This window comes from Musa acuminata, chromosome BXJ1-3 (genome assembly GCF_036884655.1).
Source record: "Musa acuminata AAA Group cultivar baxijiao chromosome BXJ1-3, Cavendish_Baxijiao_AAA, whole genome shotgun sequence".
NCBI lineage: Eukaryota > Viridiplantae > Streptophyta > Magnoliopsida > Zingiberales > Musaceae > Musa > Musa acuminata.
This window is the reverse complement of record NC_088329.1, coordinates 45,189,665-45,208,997: the sequence shown is the minus strand read 5'-3', so window position 1 is coordinate 45,208,997 and position 19,333 is coordinate 45,189,665. Positions and strand designations below refer to the sequence as shown.

At 40.3% G+C, this 19,333-nt stretch overlaps 3 protein-coding genes across 4 annotated transcripts; 2 read left to right on the top strand and 1 right to left on the bottom strand.

The window, feature by feature from the left end:
• Positions 1-970: 970 nt before the first annotated feature.
• Positions 971-13,684, top strand: LOC103979810 (uncharacterized). Of its 2 annotated transcripts, none has more exons than XM_009396027.3 (25): positions 971-1,338; positions 1,437-1,602; positions 1,727-1,843; positions 1,987-2,123; positions 2,356-2,515; positions 3,210-3,277; positions 3,523-3,621; positions 3,726-3,841; positions 4,765-4,939; positions 5,018-5,128; positions 5,239-5,317; positions 5,441-5,578; positions 5,723-5,836; positions 8,883-9,004; positions 9,473-9,555; positions 9,635-9,759; positions 9,853-9,973; positions 10,081-10,218; positions 10,986-11,082; positions 11,192-11,317; positions 12,609-12,701; positions 12,798-12,903; positions 12,992-13,134; positions 13,211-13,297; positions 13,391-13,684. In XM_009396027.3, exons 1-25 carry the CDS (start codon positions 1,039-1,041, stop codon positions 13,511-13,513), a joined length of 3,144 nt encoding a protein of 1,047 aa, XP_009394302.2. In that variant the 5' UTR covers positions 971-1,038; the 3' UTR covers positions 13,514-13,684. The 2 variants fall into 2 exon arrangements, with proteins under 2 accessions (XP_009394302.2, XP_009394301.2); XM_009396026.3 differs by having other exon boundaries at positions 5,441-5,584.
• A 154-nt stretch (positions 13,685-13,838) lies between these two features.
• LOC103979811 (glycine-rich RNA-binding protein-like) lies at positions 13,839-14,716 on the bottom strand. Its single transcript, XM_009396028.3, has 2 exons — positions 14,556-14,716; positions 13,839-14,446 (listed from the first exon to the last, which is right to left on the bottom strand). Exons 1-2 carry the CDS (start codon positions 14,667-14,669, stop codon positions 14,042-14,044), a joined length of 519 nt encoding a protein of 172 aa, XP_009394303.2. The 5' UTR covers positions 14,670-14,716; the 3' UTR covers positions 13,839-14,041.
• Positions 14,717-17,524: 2,808 nt separating this feature from the next.
• On the top strand, positions 17,525-19,127 carry LOC103979812 (scopoletin glucosyltransferase-like). The gene has a single exon (XM_009396029.3). It carries the CDS (start codon positions 17,584-17,586, stop codon positions 19,033-19,035), a length of 1,452 nt encoding a protein of 483 aa, XP_009394304.2. The 5' UTR covers positions 17,525-17,583; the 3' UTR covers positions 19,036-19,127.
• Positions 19,128-19,333: the final 206 nt, after the last annotated feature.

Below are 19,333 nucleotides of genomic sequence, written 5' to 3'. Positions count from 1 at the left end.
ACAAAACCATTAATCGATTAAAGGAATCCATTCTTCTCCTATGAATCCATCTCGTGGTGTATTCATTACAAATTAATTCACTAACCATCCAAACGCATTACAATACCCCCTATCGTAATCGATTTTGCTATTGAAATTAGAATGCAATGAGGAGGTCTAAAAGATTGATGTTTAAATAAATAAATAAATAAATACAAAAATATTATATTTGAAATATAGATTAATGCATAAATGAAGAGAAAAAAAAATACTACACATGATTAAATGATACCAAAATAAATAAAAATAGAAATAACCTCACATAAAATTAGATGAACAAGCACATAATTAAAAGTTCGATTAATACATGAGATTTTTTTTTATTTTCATAATTATCTATGAATTAGAGATTAATGTATAAATAAAAAAAATTAGATTCGATATAGGGATTAATGTGTGAATGAAAAATATTATAGAGAAATAAATAAAACAAAAAAATAGCATTATAAAAAAAAATAGATGAGCATAAAAAAAAGATTAATGTATAAAGCAAAAACAAAAATGCTAGATTTGGATAAAGATTTTGTACAAATTAAGAAAAATAGAAATTAATGTTTAAATTAAAATTTTAAAAATAGATTTTGGATAAATATTAATACAAAAATGTCATACAAATAAAATAAAATAAAAAATAAATGGATAAAAAAAATAATAAAAGAGCATAAATTCGAATCAAGATCTTTTAAATACAAAAGAAATCAATAAGTATTAATGCACAAATGAAGGGAAAATGTTATACAAAATAAATAAAATAAAAAATAAATGGTGAAAAATATAATAAACGAGCATAAATTTGAATTCTATAGACCTTCAGGCTTTTCGGTCTTTTCACAAATAGATTGGACCGAGCCGGTTGGAAGTCCAGTCCTGGGTTCTTCCGGTCCGACCGGCGGGTCCTGTCTCAGTATAGTAACTACGTTCAAAACCCTAAGCCTGTCTGCCTTCCGTAAAACCTTCCCTCGCCGCTCCCACCACGCCGAGGACGAGGTGGTCGTCGAGATGGACTCCCTCGATTTCAAGGTGGGGGAGCTGTTGAAAGAGATTATACTCGACGATTCCGCTATTGAAACCCTAGACCGAGCTGTCTCTTCCGTCGTCGATGCCATCGAGTCGATCCCGGAGCAGCTGGTCAGCGCCGACGCGGCTCCCAAATTCGTGGCAGACCTTGGCGTGCCTACCGATAAGAAACTATCCTTTACGTTCAAGAGCCCGGAATCCATCCAAGTTGGTGGCAGCCACTCGATTCGATCCGTCGCGAAGCCAGACATCAACGTCGACCTTTTAGTTCGGATGCCCAAGGTGAGGAAAGAGATTTATAAGCGTTCTTGTTATGTGTGTACGTGTGTTTTGCGACTTGTCTTTTGGGTACTGCAATCAGATATTGTTGTTGTATTTAGGAATGCTTCCACGAGAAGGATTACTTGAACCATCGGTACCACGCTAAGAGGCTCCTTTACCTCCGCGTGATCGAGAAAAGCTTGACAACATGCCCTGTGGTCCGAAAGATTGGATGGTCAAGCTTTCAGAACGAGGCCCGTAAACCTGTATTGATCGTCTTTCCAGGTTCTGTTGTGATATCCAAACATCCTAGTTTTATTCCCTCCTCAACATGAATAGTAATTCCTGAGTTATAATTTATTCGGGAATATAACGGTGGAAGATGACATGGTCCTTGTTGGTGCTGCAGTGGTGAAGTCTGCGGAACTTTCTGACTTCTTTATTCGGATAATTCCAACTGCAACTTCTTTATTTAGTATTTCAAAGTTGAGTTTGACACGGAACAATGTACGTGCATTCACTCAAGGTAAGATCTATCATCAGCTTGTCATGAACCTGATTTCATGGATTGTTCACAAGTTTCATTATCTGTAACTCACTAATACGTTAGAACTATAAAATCTCATCACTGCTTAGGCTTTAATGACATGATCATACTTGACTTTACAGAATGCGGTCAAACTCAAGCAACTCCGAAGTACAATAGTAGTATATTGGAGGACATGTTCTTGGAAGAAAACTCAGAATTTGTGAGGAAAGCTTTTCATGAATGGAAGAGTTTGAAAGAAGCTCTGCTTTTGCTCAAAGTAAGTATCATGTGTTCAGTGATGCAAATATGGATTGCTTAAAGTTCAGAGTGTTTATTCCAGTTTTAAGACTATTTAATCATCTAAACCAGAGGTTCCTGACCATTTTTAAATTGGATCTATCTTGTTTAAGTTGACAAGTACTTTACATGCTGCTATGACAAAATCATCATTCAATTAGTAGAAAAATTTCCATCAATTTTAGATGAATAACCTTGATTTCACACTGCAGGTTTGGGCTCGGAATAGGAGCTCCATCTATACACACAATTGCTTAAATGGTTACTTGATAGCTGTCATATTGTCGTACCTGACTGTAGAATCTGGAGGAAATCTTATAACCAAGTCAATGAACAGGATGCAGATTTTCCGTGTCACATTGAAATTTATTGGTACCTGACTCAGCTCTCTGTTTCACTGATTCTCCATCACCATCTGTCACCACAGTATATTCAGTTAACTGCCTAGTCTTCGTAGTTCATTTTTTTTATAATTTTAATTCTTTGTTCTTAAATGAAAATCTGTTGTGGATATGTATGCTTTTAAGGCATAATGATAATAATTTTTCTGATTGAATTCTATATATTTAGTAGATGAGCTGGAGTTGGTTCCACATTCAATAAAGATTGTGGTTCCACAATTAAATTTATAGAGATGTGACTTGTGACGAGGACTTGGTAAAAGACTGACGAGGACTTGGTAAAAGACTAGGACTTTTATTGGATTGGATTCACCAATGATCTAAATCTATACCCAGTACATTTATGGATCCTAAATGAGGTTTTGTACCTAAAATTTAAGGTCAGATGCATTATGGGTGTTGTACTTACACATTATTGGGTGTAGATCTGGATCTATTTCTACTCAAATAAGTTTATTGGCTTCAAAAGGAGGATCCATAAATGAGATTTCGTTTTAGATTTGAGTTAGTTTTTGGGTTATAGCTCCATTGACATTCATGATTTTGGTGTGATTTCTCTGAAAAAGTAAATTCATGATTTTGGTGACAGCAAAACTGGCTCTTAATTTCTTAACTGTCTGATGTGCTCCTTAAAGCACTGAGCTATTATTCATTTCTTTTCTCAGCAACTTCAAATTTGATGGGCAAGGGCCTTTGTCTTCAGCCTCGAGGTCAATGTAACAAATCCAAGGAGGTGTGTGGATTGTATTTTGTTGCTTCTGTTTTTATGTCTTGACATCCTGTTACATGCTACGATGCTGTTCATATTCGAACTAGTTTCTTTAGATTTATCGGGCTAGTTAATTAACTCTTCTATCAGGGTTAAATATCTTCCCCTTTTATGTTCAAATTAGGTGGTCATTGCATCCTCATAAAAGAATTTCTGCTTGCATGTTCTGTTACATAAACTTTAGTAACTTTCTGGCTGGAATGTTTCAGGATATGAATCAGTTCTTGCAATCTTTCGATATCATATTTTTGGATTCATCTTGCTCTTTCAACTTGTTCTTTCGTCTGACGAGGACAGCTTTTGAGGAGGTTTTACATTTACTCTTAGCCAGTGTTTATTTTCAATTTTTTGTTTCAACTTGCTCTTTTCCTGGAGGCTCCGAGAATCTACATTACCATGCTTGGTCTTTCAGCTTCGAGACGAGGCTTCTTGGATGCTTAGTTCTATTGACAAATGCAGAGGTGGTGGATTTGAAGAGGTCTTTTTGACCAAGGTGGACTTTACTGCTAAGTTTGATTCTTGCTTAAGGTAATTTTGCAGTTAGATACAGTTCAAATCATTCATTGTATTTTCTTTTATATTTTGAGTAAATAAAGAATCATAAAGAAGTTTTAATGCTAAAATGACCAATGGTTAGCTAAAAATTTAATATACTTAACAAAAATATTATGTTTCTTAGTAATGCCTGCATTTATGTAACTTATATGATGCGTTCCATTTGCTTGAAATGGTAACTAAGAGTGATTTGTGAGTTTTGCATACTAATGTTATGTTGCAAATGCAATTTGCATCTCTGTTTATTCCTAAAACTAGTATCACTGTGCAGCTCATCACTGTTGGTTCACACCTTTCTCTGTACATTCTTATATCACAATGCTTAGAACTTAAGATTGTAACTCTGTTTTTGTTAGTTAACTTGATGCATGGCTATATGCTAACTATGCTTTTCACAAAATTGATTCTATGGATGGAGACACTAGGAATAATAGTTGGTAGGTGCCTCTGATTGAAAGTGGAGTCTTTTGTCCCCAACAAAAGGAAGTATACTCTTGTTTGATTTTCTTGTTTCTGCATATTCGCATGCACCGTTGATGAGGAAGCAAAAGAACTTATGTTTACTAACAAATATGAACAAATTCTAGATTTGTGTGGGGATTGTGAAGCTTGTTATGATTGATTATGTTCAGACTTTAGGCTGAATGAATATGAGCATTTAACAGAGGCAGCCTAAATGGTCTATTCAAATCTCTGAAAATTTACTACCTGAATTGTCATAGGTTTATATTAGTAGTTTTTCCTTTTGCAGTTAGTATGAATTTTGCTTGAGCTTTTAAGAAAACAATACTGCTCAGTTTTAAAAATCTATAAGCAAGCCTTGACTAACTTTTCTTTTTAGATAATTGGAAAATTTAGTTCTTTGGTTGCTATTACTTATTTTTGCCCAATTCCAGGATAAATTTGAAAGGAAATTCCAAAATTTGCTCGTCAAACTATTGCATGGATGATGAATGTTGGAGGATATCTGAAAAAGATGTCCACTCTCTGTTGCAACAAGGGCTAACTGATAGAGCAAGATTCGTACGTGTGATATGGAGAAGCACACCTTCAGACTGGAATGTAGAAGATGTATGCACATGCAGTTACTAGTCTGTTTCTTTTTAATCACTGTCTTTTGCAGTTCAAATGGTAAATTCACATTTGCAGGGCTTCTCAAACTTTGGTAATGAGCCAATGCTTGTTGGTGTGTTGGTCAGCTCCCAAGAGAAGAGCTTCCGAGTGGTTGATATTGGTCCAAACCCTGAGAATAAAGAAGAGGCAAAACGTTATCCTTGTCTCCATTGAAATCATATGGATATACGATTGTTCTCTTGTTTTCTTCTTCAGTTTACAGGGTAATGATTTTTTCCCTTTTTACAATCCTTCAGGTTATGAAGTTCAGAAAATTCTGGGGAGAGAAAGCAGAACTTAGGAGATTTAGAGATGGGACAATTGCAGAAAGCACAGGCAATCTTATGTTTACATTTCTTGTAGCTTCTAATTTATTGTTGTTGTTGTTATATCTGTAATGTTGGTCAGGATTAGCATGATGACTGCTAACTTAGTTACAACTATTGTGCCTGCTTACAGTATGGGAATGTGAACCATGGGCGAGACATCTAATAATTAAAAGAATTTGCGAGTATTTGTTTGCTAAGCATTTTCTTCTGACGAAGGATGACGTAGTTCATATAGTTGATCAGCTGGATTTTTGTCTGAAACTTAGTGGTAAAGGTCAGATTGCTATTGGCCTATTGTTGTGTTGTTTTAATATCTATATATGGCTTCCCTTTTACTGCAGTGTTTTTTTCCTTTTTTATCTTTGTGCAATTTTTTTCTCATTTGTTTTGATTTTGTTCCCCTGATTGGTAGATCCTGAGTCTTCTTCTGGAGCTCTGCTAGAAGCTTTTGAGCTTTTATCTAAGAGGTTGCGGCTTCTAGAGGAGATTCCTCTGAGAATATCTAGCGTGCAGCCATTGGATCCAGGTTTCATCTCATCTTAAGTGAAGTTAATTTGCAAGCTTTTATAATGCTGATATTTTTCTTTTTATTTTGAACTTATCCATCTGTCCAATGCTTGTACCCAGTGTGAGCATTGAGCTTTCCTCCTTGTCTTTTCATTTACTTCTGAATAAGTGATAGTTGATCATTCCGGTCATAGACTTGTTGATGTGAACCACAATTGAAAGACTTAGATGGTGTAATACCAGTTTGGTTGTTACAGATGTGATCTAGTAGAATAGCCTAAGCTTTTAAATGTGGATAGCGTGGGTTGTGCCAGCTAAAACTAGCTAAAATTGGTTTTTCTATAATATAGATGGCGAGCACTGATTGGACATGACATGGTACTGGTTCATCGTGGCATGGCACAGCTTGGCATGGCATGTAGCTCGTGCTGTCCAGAAATTCAATAACAAGAGTAGGATGGTGTCTTTGGTTGGTGGCTATAGGTGATGTGGGCATGGTGTTGCATTGGACCGATTGCTATAAGGAGTTCCTCATTGGTGGTATGCCTTATAGCTGCTGGCATTGGTATCTAATTTGGCATGGTTTGACTTGCCACCATGGCAACACAAGCATGCCAATGCAAGAAAGGAAACAAATATCACTTTTGTTGTTGCCTCCAGCAATTTCGATTGTCCTCCATGGCCTTCCTCCACCATGATGTGCACAAAATAATTTCCATGAAGCCACCAATTTTGCAACATTCTGAAAGCCAAAATTACTCATTTCAGCTGGTGAAGGACTAAACTATTCTGGGTCATCTGAAAGCATAGAATGTGGGCGAGTTTTAATTTAAAAGTTAAAACTTCAATGAACATGGGCACTTTATTGTTCCTATGGATTTCCTTGGGTGGCTACATGTGAAAGTGGGTTGGTGGAGTATGAAACCAGTTATCAGGCACATTGCAACCTCAGTCATCATTGAGTTCTTTTTCAGCAAACTTATAAGATGAACATTGGATCAAATACACAAATTGTGTACTTCAAGTCAAAAAGTAATCTTCACATGTAAACTTTGTTACCAGAAATGAGCCTCACCAGAAAGCCAATGTGTTGTGGTAAAATGGCATCCATGTGATTGAGGTCTCACCATTGTGGACATGAGGATAAATTTCACGACCAAAGTTGGCATGACAACTAAATGGTCAACTGATGCTCTTTCTCAAGAAATGTTAGGGCAACAATCACATAAAAGAAGAAAAACATTTAGATATGCAAAAGAGTTGGAAAGAGTGGCTGAGTGCACAAGAGTATTTCCACCAATGTAAGATTTGGGGAGGGTCAATATATACAAATTTTCTTCAAGTATTTCCATGAACTGGTCACCCAAGTCACAGAGTAGGAACCTTGTTATGATACTAAGATTCGTGCAAACAGATAAAAGGACCAATTGAGCATTGCTATTAATTGTTTGAAATCTAATGTCAATACAAATATACTATCAGCTAGCATATATATAGCCTCTAGTGTGTTAGATCATTGATTTCTATAAATATAGTATTGATGGCATTTGCTTCAATTATAGCTTTAAATATTAATTTGATACCTGTCTCGATAATCTATCAGGCTGGTACAATATTGAAATATTGAGCTGTATACTGATGTATACTGCCCTATATTATGTAGAATAATAAAAAATAAAATTAAATAATGTATTAGGGGTATATATTCCAATACCAATATTTGGTTGGGTTGGTAAATACTAGTACGTAACCAGCAGTCTGATTAGTATACTAAACCATGCTTTTAATTTCATATATTTTGCTGTTTATAATGGCTAGCAAATTTAAAAACAACTTGTTTCTATAATTTTCACCAAGATACTCTTAAAATTAAAATTTAAAAATATTGAGCTGATCAGAAACTCTTTTATACACATTCCCAATTAGTCTCTTTGTGTCAAGGCTAGACTTTGCTAAAAGGTTACACACCATAGAGCATCTAGGACATAAGCTTTCCTCATGTTAGCCTCTCAATCCTCACCAGATTTTTCCTATGTTGATGAGCCTTTGTCTATTATCAAGTAAAAGGAAACAAGATTCTATATTTTGGTACCCATTGCTATAGTTCCGATCGGAGAAGGAAGAGGAGATTTAGGAGGTAGGGAGGCAGTGGTGATGGAGGTGGCAGCGATGATGTGATGGGGAGTAGTAAAAAGCAGTGGCGACACAACAACGAGGATGATGTGGTGGTGTTGCTGCAGTAGGAGGTGGAGGAGAGAGCGAAAGAGGGACCAAGAGAAAGGAGAGAAAGAGAAAGAAAAAGAATGTGGAGACCGAACAATAAGCTTATCATCCAGTACCATTCGACATTATGCTGTTTACCAGCTGAAAGACCAGTATCATAAGCTTGCTGGGTGATACAGCCCCCTTAACGGATCTGACCAGGCAAAATAGCCCAGTACACATCCTGGTTAGCCATTGGATTGGTAAATGCCTGCTTGTATCAAGACTGTATTTTAATCCTTAAGTGGAAATACATCAGCAGTCTTCAGTCTTATACATGTCTTGATGTAGTGTCATCATGTATCTTATTATAAAATTCGTGATTGTCGGTCGTAGTTGTCTTTAATGTTTGTGGGCCTCAATTTTGTGTTGTGGTCTTCAGTTTCATGATTCTAAAAATTGTTTATTTCTTTATCTTGGTTTATTTTGCTTCATAGTAGCATTCCTTTTGAAGTTAGTGCTATGCAAATTAATTACCTTGTTATCTTTTGTCTTTTGAAGTGCAACTGCACTTTACATTGGTTTTGTCAGCTTTTTTTTTATGGTGATCTGCCAGCTTGTACTGCTAGTCCTGCTTTTTATTTTCTTGTTTTAATTTTTTTGAACTTTCTTTTGCTTGTATCTTTTTCTGTCAAACCAAGTGTTATCGGTAAGGAGTCTGGTGGATCTTTTGGACTTATTTTGTGCAACTAATTGATCTCAGTCTTTGTTGTTTTGATCTTATGCAACTTTTACTATAAAAATAAACAGGTTTTCTTTTCTTGTTCTCCATCATGTTATAATCTATGACTTTTTGCATGTAGCCTTAAGACATACATCTGTGTTTCCTCCTCAACCTCATCCACTGGCTTATGAAAAGGGTGTTAACAAGAAACCATCAAAGCTGGCCACAACCAGTATTCAATCACTAGATGTTATGATTCAGGTATTGAAACTCTGTTACTTTTTGGCCTTTTTTCTGATGTAACAACAGTAGTCATCATTGCCGTCATCTAAAGCTATATACTAGTACTTGTGAACTAGTCTGATCAAGCCTGGTGATTGAGTCTATAATATCATAAAAAATATCTGGATTTTGGAAAGTCAAAAAACACTTGACGGTCAAGTTATTGATGATGATTCATCTAACTGTTCTGATAGTCTCGATATAATGGCATTTTTATCTAGAAAATATGAGATTTGATCATAAAAAGATTCTCTTAGAAATCATCGATAAACTTGTAAGATTTTCTTGTGATTTGTTATGTTAGCCATTCTGAGGAACATGCATATGAAGTGTTCTTATTGGTTTTCTCTTAATATTTGAGTCTGTAGCTAGTTTGAGAAAAATGGTCATGATGCTTTCTGCCTAGTTATTGCTTATCCCATGGTTTTTTTTTTGCATCATGTGCAGTTAGAGGGATCAGGTAATTGGCCTGTGGACCGTGTAGCTATTGAGAAGACTAAATCTGCATTTTTGCTAAAAATTGGTGAAAGGTAGAGAAACAGATACTCTTTTGGAAGATCTACCACTTGTAGCTTCTTTTATCCTGTTGCCTTAATTATCATTATGCAGTCTACAGGAGCATTCGGGTGCGCTTTGCATTGCTACGAAAGATGAAGTGAATGTCCTTATGTCCGGATATTCATTTTGTCTTAGGATTATGCATGAGAAAGGATTGAACATGTTGAGAAACCAAGGTTTGACTTTTTGAGTAGTGTGTCTAATCTTGACAACTTATTTCCTTGCTGTTATGTAAATTGTGTTTTCTTTATGCATCTAATGCTCCCTAGGTGGAAGTGATAAAGTAAAAGTTACTTCATCGGTAGATAAGGAATTGCTTATACGGAGCCAGCATTCCAGTATGATAAATGGTTTACATGGCCGTTATCCCACATATGGCCCAGTTGTTAGGTGAGAGATTTCTGGTGGTTTAAAATTTGAATTGATTTTATGAGAAAGTCAAATCGTTTTCTTTTATATCTGATTGTTGTCTTCTTTATTATTCCCTGGTGTCAAAGGCTTGCAAAACGTTGGGTTTCTGCACATCTATTTTCTTCATTTTTGGCAGAGGAGGCAATAGAATTGGTAGTTGCTTACCTTTTCTTGAAGCCATTTCCCTTTCATGCTCCTTGCTCAAGGGTCACAGGTTTTTTGAGGTATATTTTGTCTTTTATCCTGAGAAAATTTTCTTCGCACACATTTTGGTTATTGTTACTTTCTGAATTTGTTAAAACAATAGCATGCATTTGCTTTTACTTTTGAACATGGGAACACCATTCAGGCCACTGTTATGGGGTATATGGCTTTTGATTATGGTGTTGTTACACATGACCTTATTAACTGCTGGGTTCTGCTTCACCAATTGTGCTAATTTCCATTGAGGCGCATATTGCCTATGAAGTGTTTTTAACATGGTCCCTCTTGTTTCTCTGGTGAATATTTGACTATGGAAGAACTCCCTTAAATGCCAGGACTATGTCATAACATTTTGGCCACTGCAATTCCTTTATTAATTTATGACATCCAAATGGTTATTCTATTATCATCTGGACTTTAATTCTTGTAGTTGATCATTTTACTAGATAAGTGCCATGTTCTACCTGCGAGCCACGGTTTATCAGTATATATAAAATATAAACATGGATAAGGGTCATAAATACATGATTCAAAAATACACTGATACATCATTTTTTAAGTAGATTGTAATGGCACAGGTATGGCAATACAAATATTTTAAATATGTAATATTGAATATGATAAAACTTGTGCATTTTGTGATAAGTAATAACAAGAATTAAATAGCCTCACAGCCTATTAGTCATTAAAAATGTTATTCTTTTTAAGTTTTAACATAGTGGCTCCATCTATCTTTCTCCATATGGTTTTATTATTCATTCTACTAATTATTCAAACTGAATTATAGGTTTTTGCAGATGCTATCAAACTACGATTGGGCCTTCTCTCCTTTGATAGTTGACATAAATGAGGACTTCACTCCGAAAGATGAGAAAGAGATAGATGTAATTAGTTAAACAACGTTTGACATGTTTCTATTATCGATGAAAAAATAGTAGACTACAAAATCAAATATTGACATATGATGAGCAATGCTGCTACTTTATCTGGCAGGAAAACTTCATGTTAAGCAGAAAATCTTGTGAAGAAAATGCTCAAAATGTCGAGCCAGCCATGTTCCTGGCTGCACCATATGATAAAGCATCTGAAGCATGGACCAGATCCTCACCAAACAGATCAGTGAGTGATTTCCTCGATTATGTACTTATTGGCATATTAATTCACTAGTATATTAAACTTTTTTTCTTGATTTTGGGGTTGGGTATATTTGGAAGATACCATTGCAAATGTTATTACTCATATCATATTTGTACTGAACTTCTAATCTGATCCTGATTGTTTGCTAATATGTGGTTTGGTATGGTTTTCTCTTTTTTCTGTTTGATTGAGATTAGCAGAGAAAGATATGACTTCCATATTGCACATGAGACAAACTCATGCAGCTGCCAAGTAATTCATCTCTTTAGCCTTGTTTTAATACACAACGGACAGTGGGCATTTCTTCTAGTAGTGTAGCTGTAAATGATGTTTTAGCAGACACCCACAACTTCCGTTTGACATACTTTGATTGGGGATTGAGGTTTATATATATAGCATTGAGTCCTGAACATAAACTTTCTACCAATATTCAGTGGCAATTTGATTTCGGCACCTGTATCTTAAGGTGCATGCTGCTTATGTTTGATGAAGCTATTTTCTCCAGCTGAATTGTAGACTTTAACAGACATTTTTTATGGCATCAATATGTCTAGTGTATATACCTATCTTTTATAAAACTCATCATAACACGTCTCCAGGAACTCTGTTATAAGTTTTTTTGAAAATCAATAAAAAAATATTTTGCAAATCTTTCTTCTCTCTTACTTTTTGGTTAATTGCCTTAAAAGGTAGAAAACTAAAATGATTATCAGAAATACTCATTTCACATCTTATTCTCCCTCAGTTTCTTATTTCTAAAGTTTCATAGTGTGATTCAGTATCTAATTTCCTTTGTAGTTTTAATAGTTTTGAATATCTCCATTGTTCTTATAGATTGATATTTAAAAAACTCTTTCTCCTTCGATGGTTTATTGTAAATTTATTACAATAAACTTAAATGTGTGATTCAAAAATAGCCTTGTTCTATGTAAATGTCACGCTTGATTAATTCTGGTGGACCTTGCTGATGTTTGACTATCATTGTACATTTAAATACACATAGCTACTGAGTGAACCCCTTGTCCCAGTAAGAACTTTGTTATCAAGATAAAGGAAGACCTTTGTTTTAGATCAAGTCATTTGTTATTTGTCCTAGGCTTCAAACTTTATGTTAGAAAATTAGTTCTTCAAGTTCGTAATCTGCATGTAAGTGTCACCGTACTTCAATTCTAGCACTACTTTTTGTTCCAATTTTATGTGTATTTGTCATATAAGTACTACTGGTTCTGATGTTGGTGATGATTCCTGTGCCTCATCGTCTTCACTGGAAAAGGTGCTTAAGCGCATTTCCTCGTATGCGCAAAGTAGTGCTGACCTTTTGACGAATCTCATTCTCCATGGTGCTGATGGTCCTTACACATGGGAGGTAAAAACACATTAACCTTTAATTAACTTCCCCACAATGTCTTTTTGAATTCGAACAATGGTCATGATGCCCATCTGTTGTTGCATTGGATTGCAGTGTCTGTTCCGGACTCCTCTGAACACCTATGATGCCGTTCTTCTTCTCCATCATAATAAGCTTTCTAATCCTCAACACCTCCTTTTTCCAGCTGAGATGAACTGTGGTTAGTTTCTCTGTGTATATGGATCAAGAAACTTGGTGCTGTCATTGTTGCTTCTTTGTAAAGCAGATTCCATTTGTGACACTTGCAGGGAAACAAGTGATACGTGGGAAAGCAAGCAAGGATTTCCAACCCTACATGATCCTCGGTGGTGGGGTGCAAAGCTTGGAAGATGCAAGGAACAAGGTGATGGTTAACTTTGACCCAACCAAATGTTTTCTGGAGGATCTGAAGGTAAAGCTTTTTAACTCTTTATCGTGAGCCCTAGGGTCCAGAGAAACATGTTTACCATTTACTAATTGATCTGCAGAGAGAGTTTCCAGACACCTTCAAAGTCTGGCATGATTCTCTTGGAGGTGATGCAATCGGTCTGACATGGGAGAAAAAAGATTCAAAGGTAAGTCTGTTTATAATTGGAAAATAAATCGAACAGTCTTTTTAATTTTATCTAATCGGACACTAAAAGAGGCTGTTTTCTTAATGCTTGCAGAAACGTAGTCGAGATGGAGAAGATGCGAGCCGCACGGAGACGACAGATGCGTTGAAACGGGTGGGGGAGGTGGGTAAGGGGCTTGTGAAGAGTGTACATCTTTTAAAGGTACCAAGACGATAAAACATCATTCCAAAACGATGAGTTTTTTGTTTTGCTTCCGAAATGTCAACGGTGGTATGGTAAAAGGGTTTTTGAAGTACGAAAAATAATCCAAATCTCCATGCCATGGTTGAGTTCTGTTGGAAGGAACGATTCATTACAAAGGAGTAGATTATTGGTAGATTTAATTGATATCTACTGTTAACAGACTCTAATTGTTATTTGATCATTAGTTCCACGAGTTTGCCGCACAAAAACGTGTCAACTTTGTCTACATATATATATCTCTACTATCGAACTTACAGAAAAGAAGGTTAAATAAGCAATCGTTCTACGAAAATAATGATTTCTAAGAGCAAACTAATCAAATTATTTTATAGAAATGAATATGAAATTTGAACTTAAACTGCCAACACCAAACCACATAAGATCAAAACTCGCAAGCTGTAAGAAAACAAGCAGGACAACTAGTCTTCCCACAACCAAGACAACTGCTGAGACCAAAAGATAATTGCGGAGACCAAACGACCAACTACGGCGACGAACGCCTCAGTTCCTCCAGTTCTCTTCGGAGGAGAACCCGCCGCCGCCGCCGCCTCCTCCTCTATGGAAGCGGGACCCGCCGTCGCCGTACCCGCGATCACGCCCGTAGCCACCTCCGCCTCCACCGCGGCTGTATCCGCCTCCCTCGCGGCGACCGCCCATGCCGTACCCACCACCACCGCCGTAGCCACCACCACCACCACCGCCGTAGCCACCGCCTCCGCCGCTACGAAAGCCTCCTCCGCCGCCGCCGCCGCCGCCTCGGCGATTCTGGGCTTCGTTGACGGTGATGTTCCTCCCGTCAAGGTTCTGGCCGTTCATCCCCTCGATGGCGTCCCTCATCGACTGCTCGTCACGGAAGGTAACGAACCCGAACCCCCTCGACCTCCCCGTCTCCCTGTCGTTGATGATCTGCATCCAGAAACGCAAACAAAAGCCCTCAGATCTAAGATCTAAGATCTAAGATCTAGGAAGAAAGGTGAGGGTTAGGAACGATGATGGATCAAGAGGAGAACGCGACCTTTGACTCGATGATCTCGCCGTAGGGGCTGAAGGCCTGCTCGAGGGTCCGGTCGTCGGTGGCCCAGGCAAGACCGCCGACGAAACAGCGGAACTCAACATCAGAAGCCGCCATGGGAAAGGATCGGAAGAGAGATTACGAGAAACCCTAAGTCTTCCCCCAGGAGCGCCTTTATAGATCGGGCGGTGGGTGGATGCGGTAACCTCACTTGCCGTGTCTTCGGGTTCCCTTGGCCACTTGTTTGGGCGGTCGTATCACCGTCCGTGAGTTTACCACCACTACGTGCGTTGCTTCCACCCTCGGAACAAAGATATACGCATAGGGGGTCCCAAACGATACTATCTCAACGGTGTCGATGGCGGGGCCCAAAAGTGGGTACACGCAATTGTGTGGACTCGGTGCGAAAAATATCTATAGGTCGAAGTTACTGTTTTGCCCATGGCTTCTGAAGGAGGTGATGAAGAACGATCTTTGATACATACCTCTTCAAGGATTTCGTAAATCTTACACGAGATAGGAAGATAAATAAGTTGGATACATCATCATCAAATAATAATTTAGATATTAATAATATTTTTATTATCTATTTGTAGCTGATGAAACAGTATATATAGTTCCCGATAAAATTTCTTCGATATTCAAGTTAATCAAAAAAATAAAACAAGAGTTATCGATAAGATTTCTTCGATGTTCAAGTTAATCAAATGATGTTGTCGTCTTTCATATGGAACTAAGCAGGATGACTGATGATCCAAGTTCATAAGAGAGAAAGAAGCATTACTCGCGTTTTGACCACCAGTTTAAGTAAGAATCTCTCTCACCATACCATTGGAGTTGGAAGACGGCCACAAGCAGCATATCCCCACCATGGAAGGTCGAAGCTTCACGTAGAGATGCTGTCTCATCAACCTGGAGGAGTGCAACGAGCAACTGAAGCCACCTTTGGCATCTTTGGGTCCACAGATGCAATCATGCAATCCTTTTTTTGGAAGAACTTACGTGACTTAGGACGGCGATGGCACAGCCTACATTCCATGTTCTAAAAAATCCACGCTTGAAAGGTATCCTAATGCCATTCGGGGTGAAATCCCAATTGAGTCTTCTGTCAATGCCTCCTTAGAGATAAAAGTAACACCTCAAAAGACTAAGGTTGAATAGCATGATCAATGAAATCGCTTTTGGGATGCTATTCAATCTCCTCAGGCATGGCCTAAGACCTTGCAAAAGACTAAGGTTGATATGGTATATTTTGGCAGTCTGAACACGTCACAGTCGATACAGTACGCCAAGTCAGAATCCTGCGCCACACATCTCATCCCAAGAGAAATACTGTCTTCCTTTGAGGCTATTCAGAAAATGGATAAGAATTGGTTGATCGACGTGGGTCTCAGCTTTTAAGGGTACAACTTGAACCTCTCATCACTTTATCTCGTTCCCCTTTTTAATCCTTTATAGTCATGTGATTATGATCCTTTATGGACATGAACCTACATTCTTTGAAGAAGAAGGTGCATGACTCTTCTTCAAGCATGGCAGTGGCCTCTTCGATTCTAGCCACTATTCATGAACCATCCCTCAAGGCATCGGGGCTCACTCAGTTCGGTCATTATGCTAGCATTAATAAATCGAGAAAGAAGCAGAAGATTATTGTGAGGAAGCAACCTAGTCCTAGAATGAGTGTGGAACCCAAGAAGCCAGTTCTTGATAGGGAGCCTCCCACCGCTGCAATGTCGAGGCCTTCTGAGCCATTTTCGAGCAAAAGAAGAGATAAACCAAGGTTGGCGTTCAATTTATAGAGGGGCAAGCCCCTGCCTTTCATGGCTATTCAAATAGCTAACCTACTACACCAGGTCCCAAGAGCACCATTGCAGTTGAGATGGGAGGGTTTGCATGAGAAACAAAAGGTAAGGAGTAATGGTGTCGCCTCGAAGCAATACTATCGCATATCCTTATGTCCGGTGGTGGCAAAGTAGATATATCGTTCCTTTTCGGAGGTTCTGATCAGCACCTACTTCTGCAACAAAGTGCTGGTAAGTTAGTTCATGGTTAGCTCCTTTGGATTTGCTTCGCTCATCCGTTTATTTGTGATTTGTAGCACCATCATTATGTAATGACCCTTATTGATAGTATACGCAATTCTGTTATTCACTAGTAGGCCTTTGCAATCAATGATCTTCGGGAAGAGGCCCTAAGCCCGCTACGACGAGAGGAAGACTCGCCACGATGGAGGTTACAAACTACTATGACGGAACTCTCAACCCAATCCTCCAGGGACAATCATGCATCCTGAGATGGGCAAGTTAGGAAACTCGACCCACACCATCATTGGCCATGACAAAACATCAGATGTGATGTGCTCGAGACAGGATAGTTGGGAAACCTGACCCGTACCTTGTTATAGGCACACCAAAATGGAAAAAGTCCAAAACACAAACACTAAGAAACCTAACTCGGTCGACCTTGATGAAACAAAATGGCCAAATGACATGCCTCAAACCTCATTGCCGGAGCTCAAAACATGCCTTCCAGGGGAACAAATGATAGGAAATAAGGTGACATTAGCTTTGACGTGGGCAAAAGAACCCATGTGCCCCCCCTTCCCTGTGCCAAACAATAAGGAAGCGACCTCTCATCCCCTACCAATCACGATTTTGAGGTAGGTCACATGAGCTAACCACAAGGAGCATTAATCCCTGACGACCGAACCCATATACCCCTTTCCTGGTCACTTGGTGCAGGCAATCATCGTCCACTTATCCCGTAAAGGACCAGCCCAGATAAACGACACTCCTATGCTTTTCCTACTACGACTACTCCTCGTGACTATCACGTGGGCCTCGAGGAAGAACTTAACACTATTATATCAAATGAACGTTCCATTGTATTGTTACTGTAGTAGATGTGTTTTTGTCGTCTCCTTCTCAGTAATATTATTTGTAGTAATATTATTTATACGCCTCTTCTCTGCTTGCCTTCCACCCGTTCATCACTGCTCTCTGTGTGGCAAAGAAGACCAACTGAGATCGCCATGGGCTCACTAGCCGAATCCCTCCATCTCGTCTTCTTCCCTTTCCTCGCCCGAAGCCACATGATTCCCATGCTGGAGACAGCTCGCCTCGCCGCCGAGCGCGGCGTCCGGGTAACCCTCGTCACCACCCCGGCCAACGCCCACCTTGTCCGCCCCACCCTCGACCGCGCCAACTCCTACATCTCCACCTCCCATCCTCCCATGGAGCTCCGCCTCATTCCCTTCCCCGCTGCCGAGAACGGCCTCCCCGACGGCTGCGAGAACCTCACCGCCGTTCCGATCCCGCTCGCCGCCAATTTCTTTGCGGCCGTCTTCGGTCTCCGTGCACCCCTCGACGCGCTTCTCCGCGATCTCCACCCCGACGCGCTCATCTCCGACGCCCTCTTCCCGTGGACCACCGCCCTCGCGTCCGAGCATGGCATTCCGCGTCTCATCTTTCAGGTCACCGGTCTGCTTCCCCTCTGCGCCGCCAACGACCTCGACCTTCACCGGCCTTACGAGGCCGTCTCGGGCAGGGGGGAGCCCTTTGCCATCCCCGGCTTCCCCCACCCGATAAAGCTGACGAGGGCCGAGCTGCCGGAGGTGTTCGACTTCCCTTACATGCTCGGCCTCCTCCGGGAAGCCGAGCTCACCAGCTACGGCGTCGTTGTCAACAGCTTCTACGACCTCGAACCCAACTACGCCGACCACTACAGGAAGGTGGGCCCGCGGGAGGTGTACCTCGTCGGCCCGGTAGCCATTGCCGGGGCGCAACCCCAGGAAGGCGGCAAAGAGGATGCCGCCCGTGACCCCTGCCTGAGCTGGCTCGACGGCAAGGCGGACGACTCGGTGGTCTACGTGAGCTTCGGGACGCTGTGCCGGTTCAGCGACGCGCAGCTGCGAGAGCTGGCGCTGGGGCTGGAGGCGAGCGGCCACCCGTTCCTGTGGGCGGTGCGGGCGGACGGCGGCGTGGGCGAGGGGTGGATGCCGGAGGGGTACGAGGGCCGGGTAGCGGGCCGGGGGCTGGTGGCGCGCGGTTGGGTGCCGCAACGGGAGATCCTGGCCCACCGGGCGGTGGGGGGCTACGTGGTACATTGCGGGTGGAACTCGGTGACGGAGGCGGTCTGCTCCGGCGTGCCGCTCGTCACGTGGCCCCTCCACTCGGAGCAGTTTGTGATCGAGAAGCTGCTGGTGGACGTGTTGGGGGTGGCGCGTCCCATGTGGGAGGGTTTCAAGAGCGTGCTGGACGGCGAGAAGGAGGTGGTGAAGGCGGAGACGGTGGCGAGTTCGGTGGCGCTGCTGATGGGCGGCGGCCCCGAGGCTCAGGCGGCGCGTAAGAGGATGAAGGAGCTGGGGGTGGCGGCGGCGAGGGCGGTGGCGGAGGGAGGGTCGTCGCACGGCGACGTGGGCCGGATGATCCAAGGGCTCACGGCGTGCAGCGTCCAACGTGGGAAGGCCGTGGCAAAAGAGTAATATGCTTTGCGACGAATCATTTTAATCTCGGAAAAAGTGTATGTGACTTTAAAGTCATTTGTGACGGAAATTAACGAGTGAAACATACACCATCCAACCGTGGATCAAATCCTGATGTGTTAGCACGAATCTCTTCGTAGATTAATGCGGAACATATTAATCTAATGAACCTATCAAATGGACTATAACATGTAATATATATATATATATATATATAATCACATGTCCCTTTCCATCTCTTTACATAAGGATTGTTTTACGGAGGAAACAAAAACATTGTACAATAATATTTATTTTT

What these genes read in the sequence shown, in the direction of transcription:
- LOC103979812 (XM_009396029.3), top strand. Translation starts at nt 17,584, where the DNA reads ATGGGCTCACTAGCCGAATCCCTCCATCTCGTCTTCTTCCCTTTCCTC.
- LOC103979811 (XM_009396028.3), bottom strand. Translation starts at nt 14,669, where the DNA reads ATGGCGGCTTCTGATGTTGAGTTCCGCTGTTTCGTCGGCGGTCTTGCC. An exon ending in GCGAGATCATCGAGTCAAAG is followed by an intron (nt 14,447 to 14,555) that starts GTCGCGTTCTCC and finishes TTCTGGATGCAG; the next exon opens with ATCATCAACGACAGGGAGAC.
- LOC103979810 (XM_009396026.3), top strand. Translation starts at nt 1,039, where the DNA reads ATGGACTCCCTCGATTTCAAGGTGGGGGAGCTGTTGAAAGAGATTATA. An exon ending in TGTATTGATCGTCTTTCCAG is followed by an intron (nt 1,603 to 1,726) that starts GTTCTGTTGTGA and finishes TTGGTGCTGCAG; the next exon opens with TGGTGAAGTCTGCGGAACTT. An exon ending in AAGCTCTGCTTTTGCTCAAA is followed by an intron (nt 2,124 to 2,355) that starts GTAAGTATCATG and finishes TTCACACTGCAG; the next exon opens with GTTTGGGCTCGGAATAGGAG.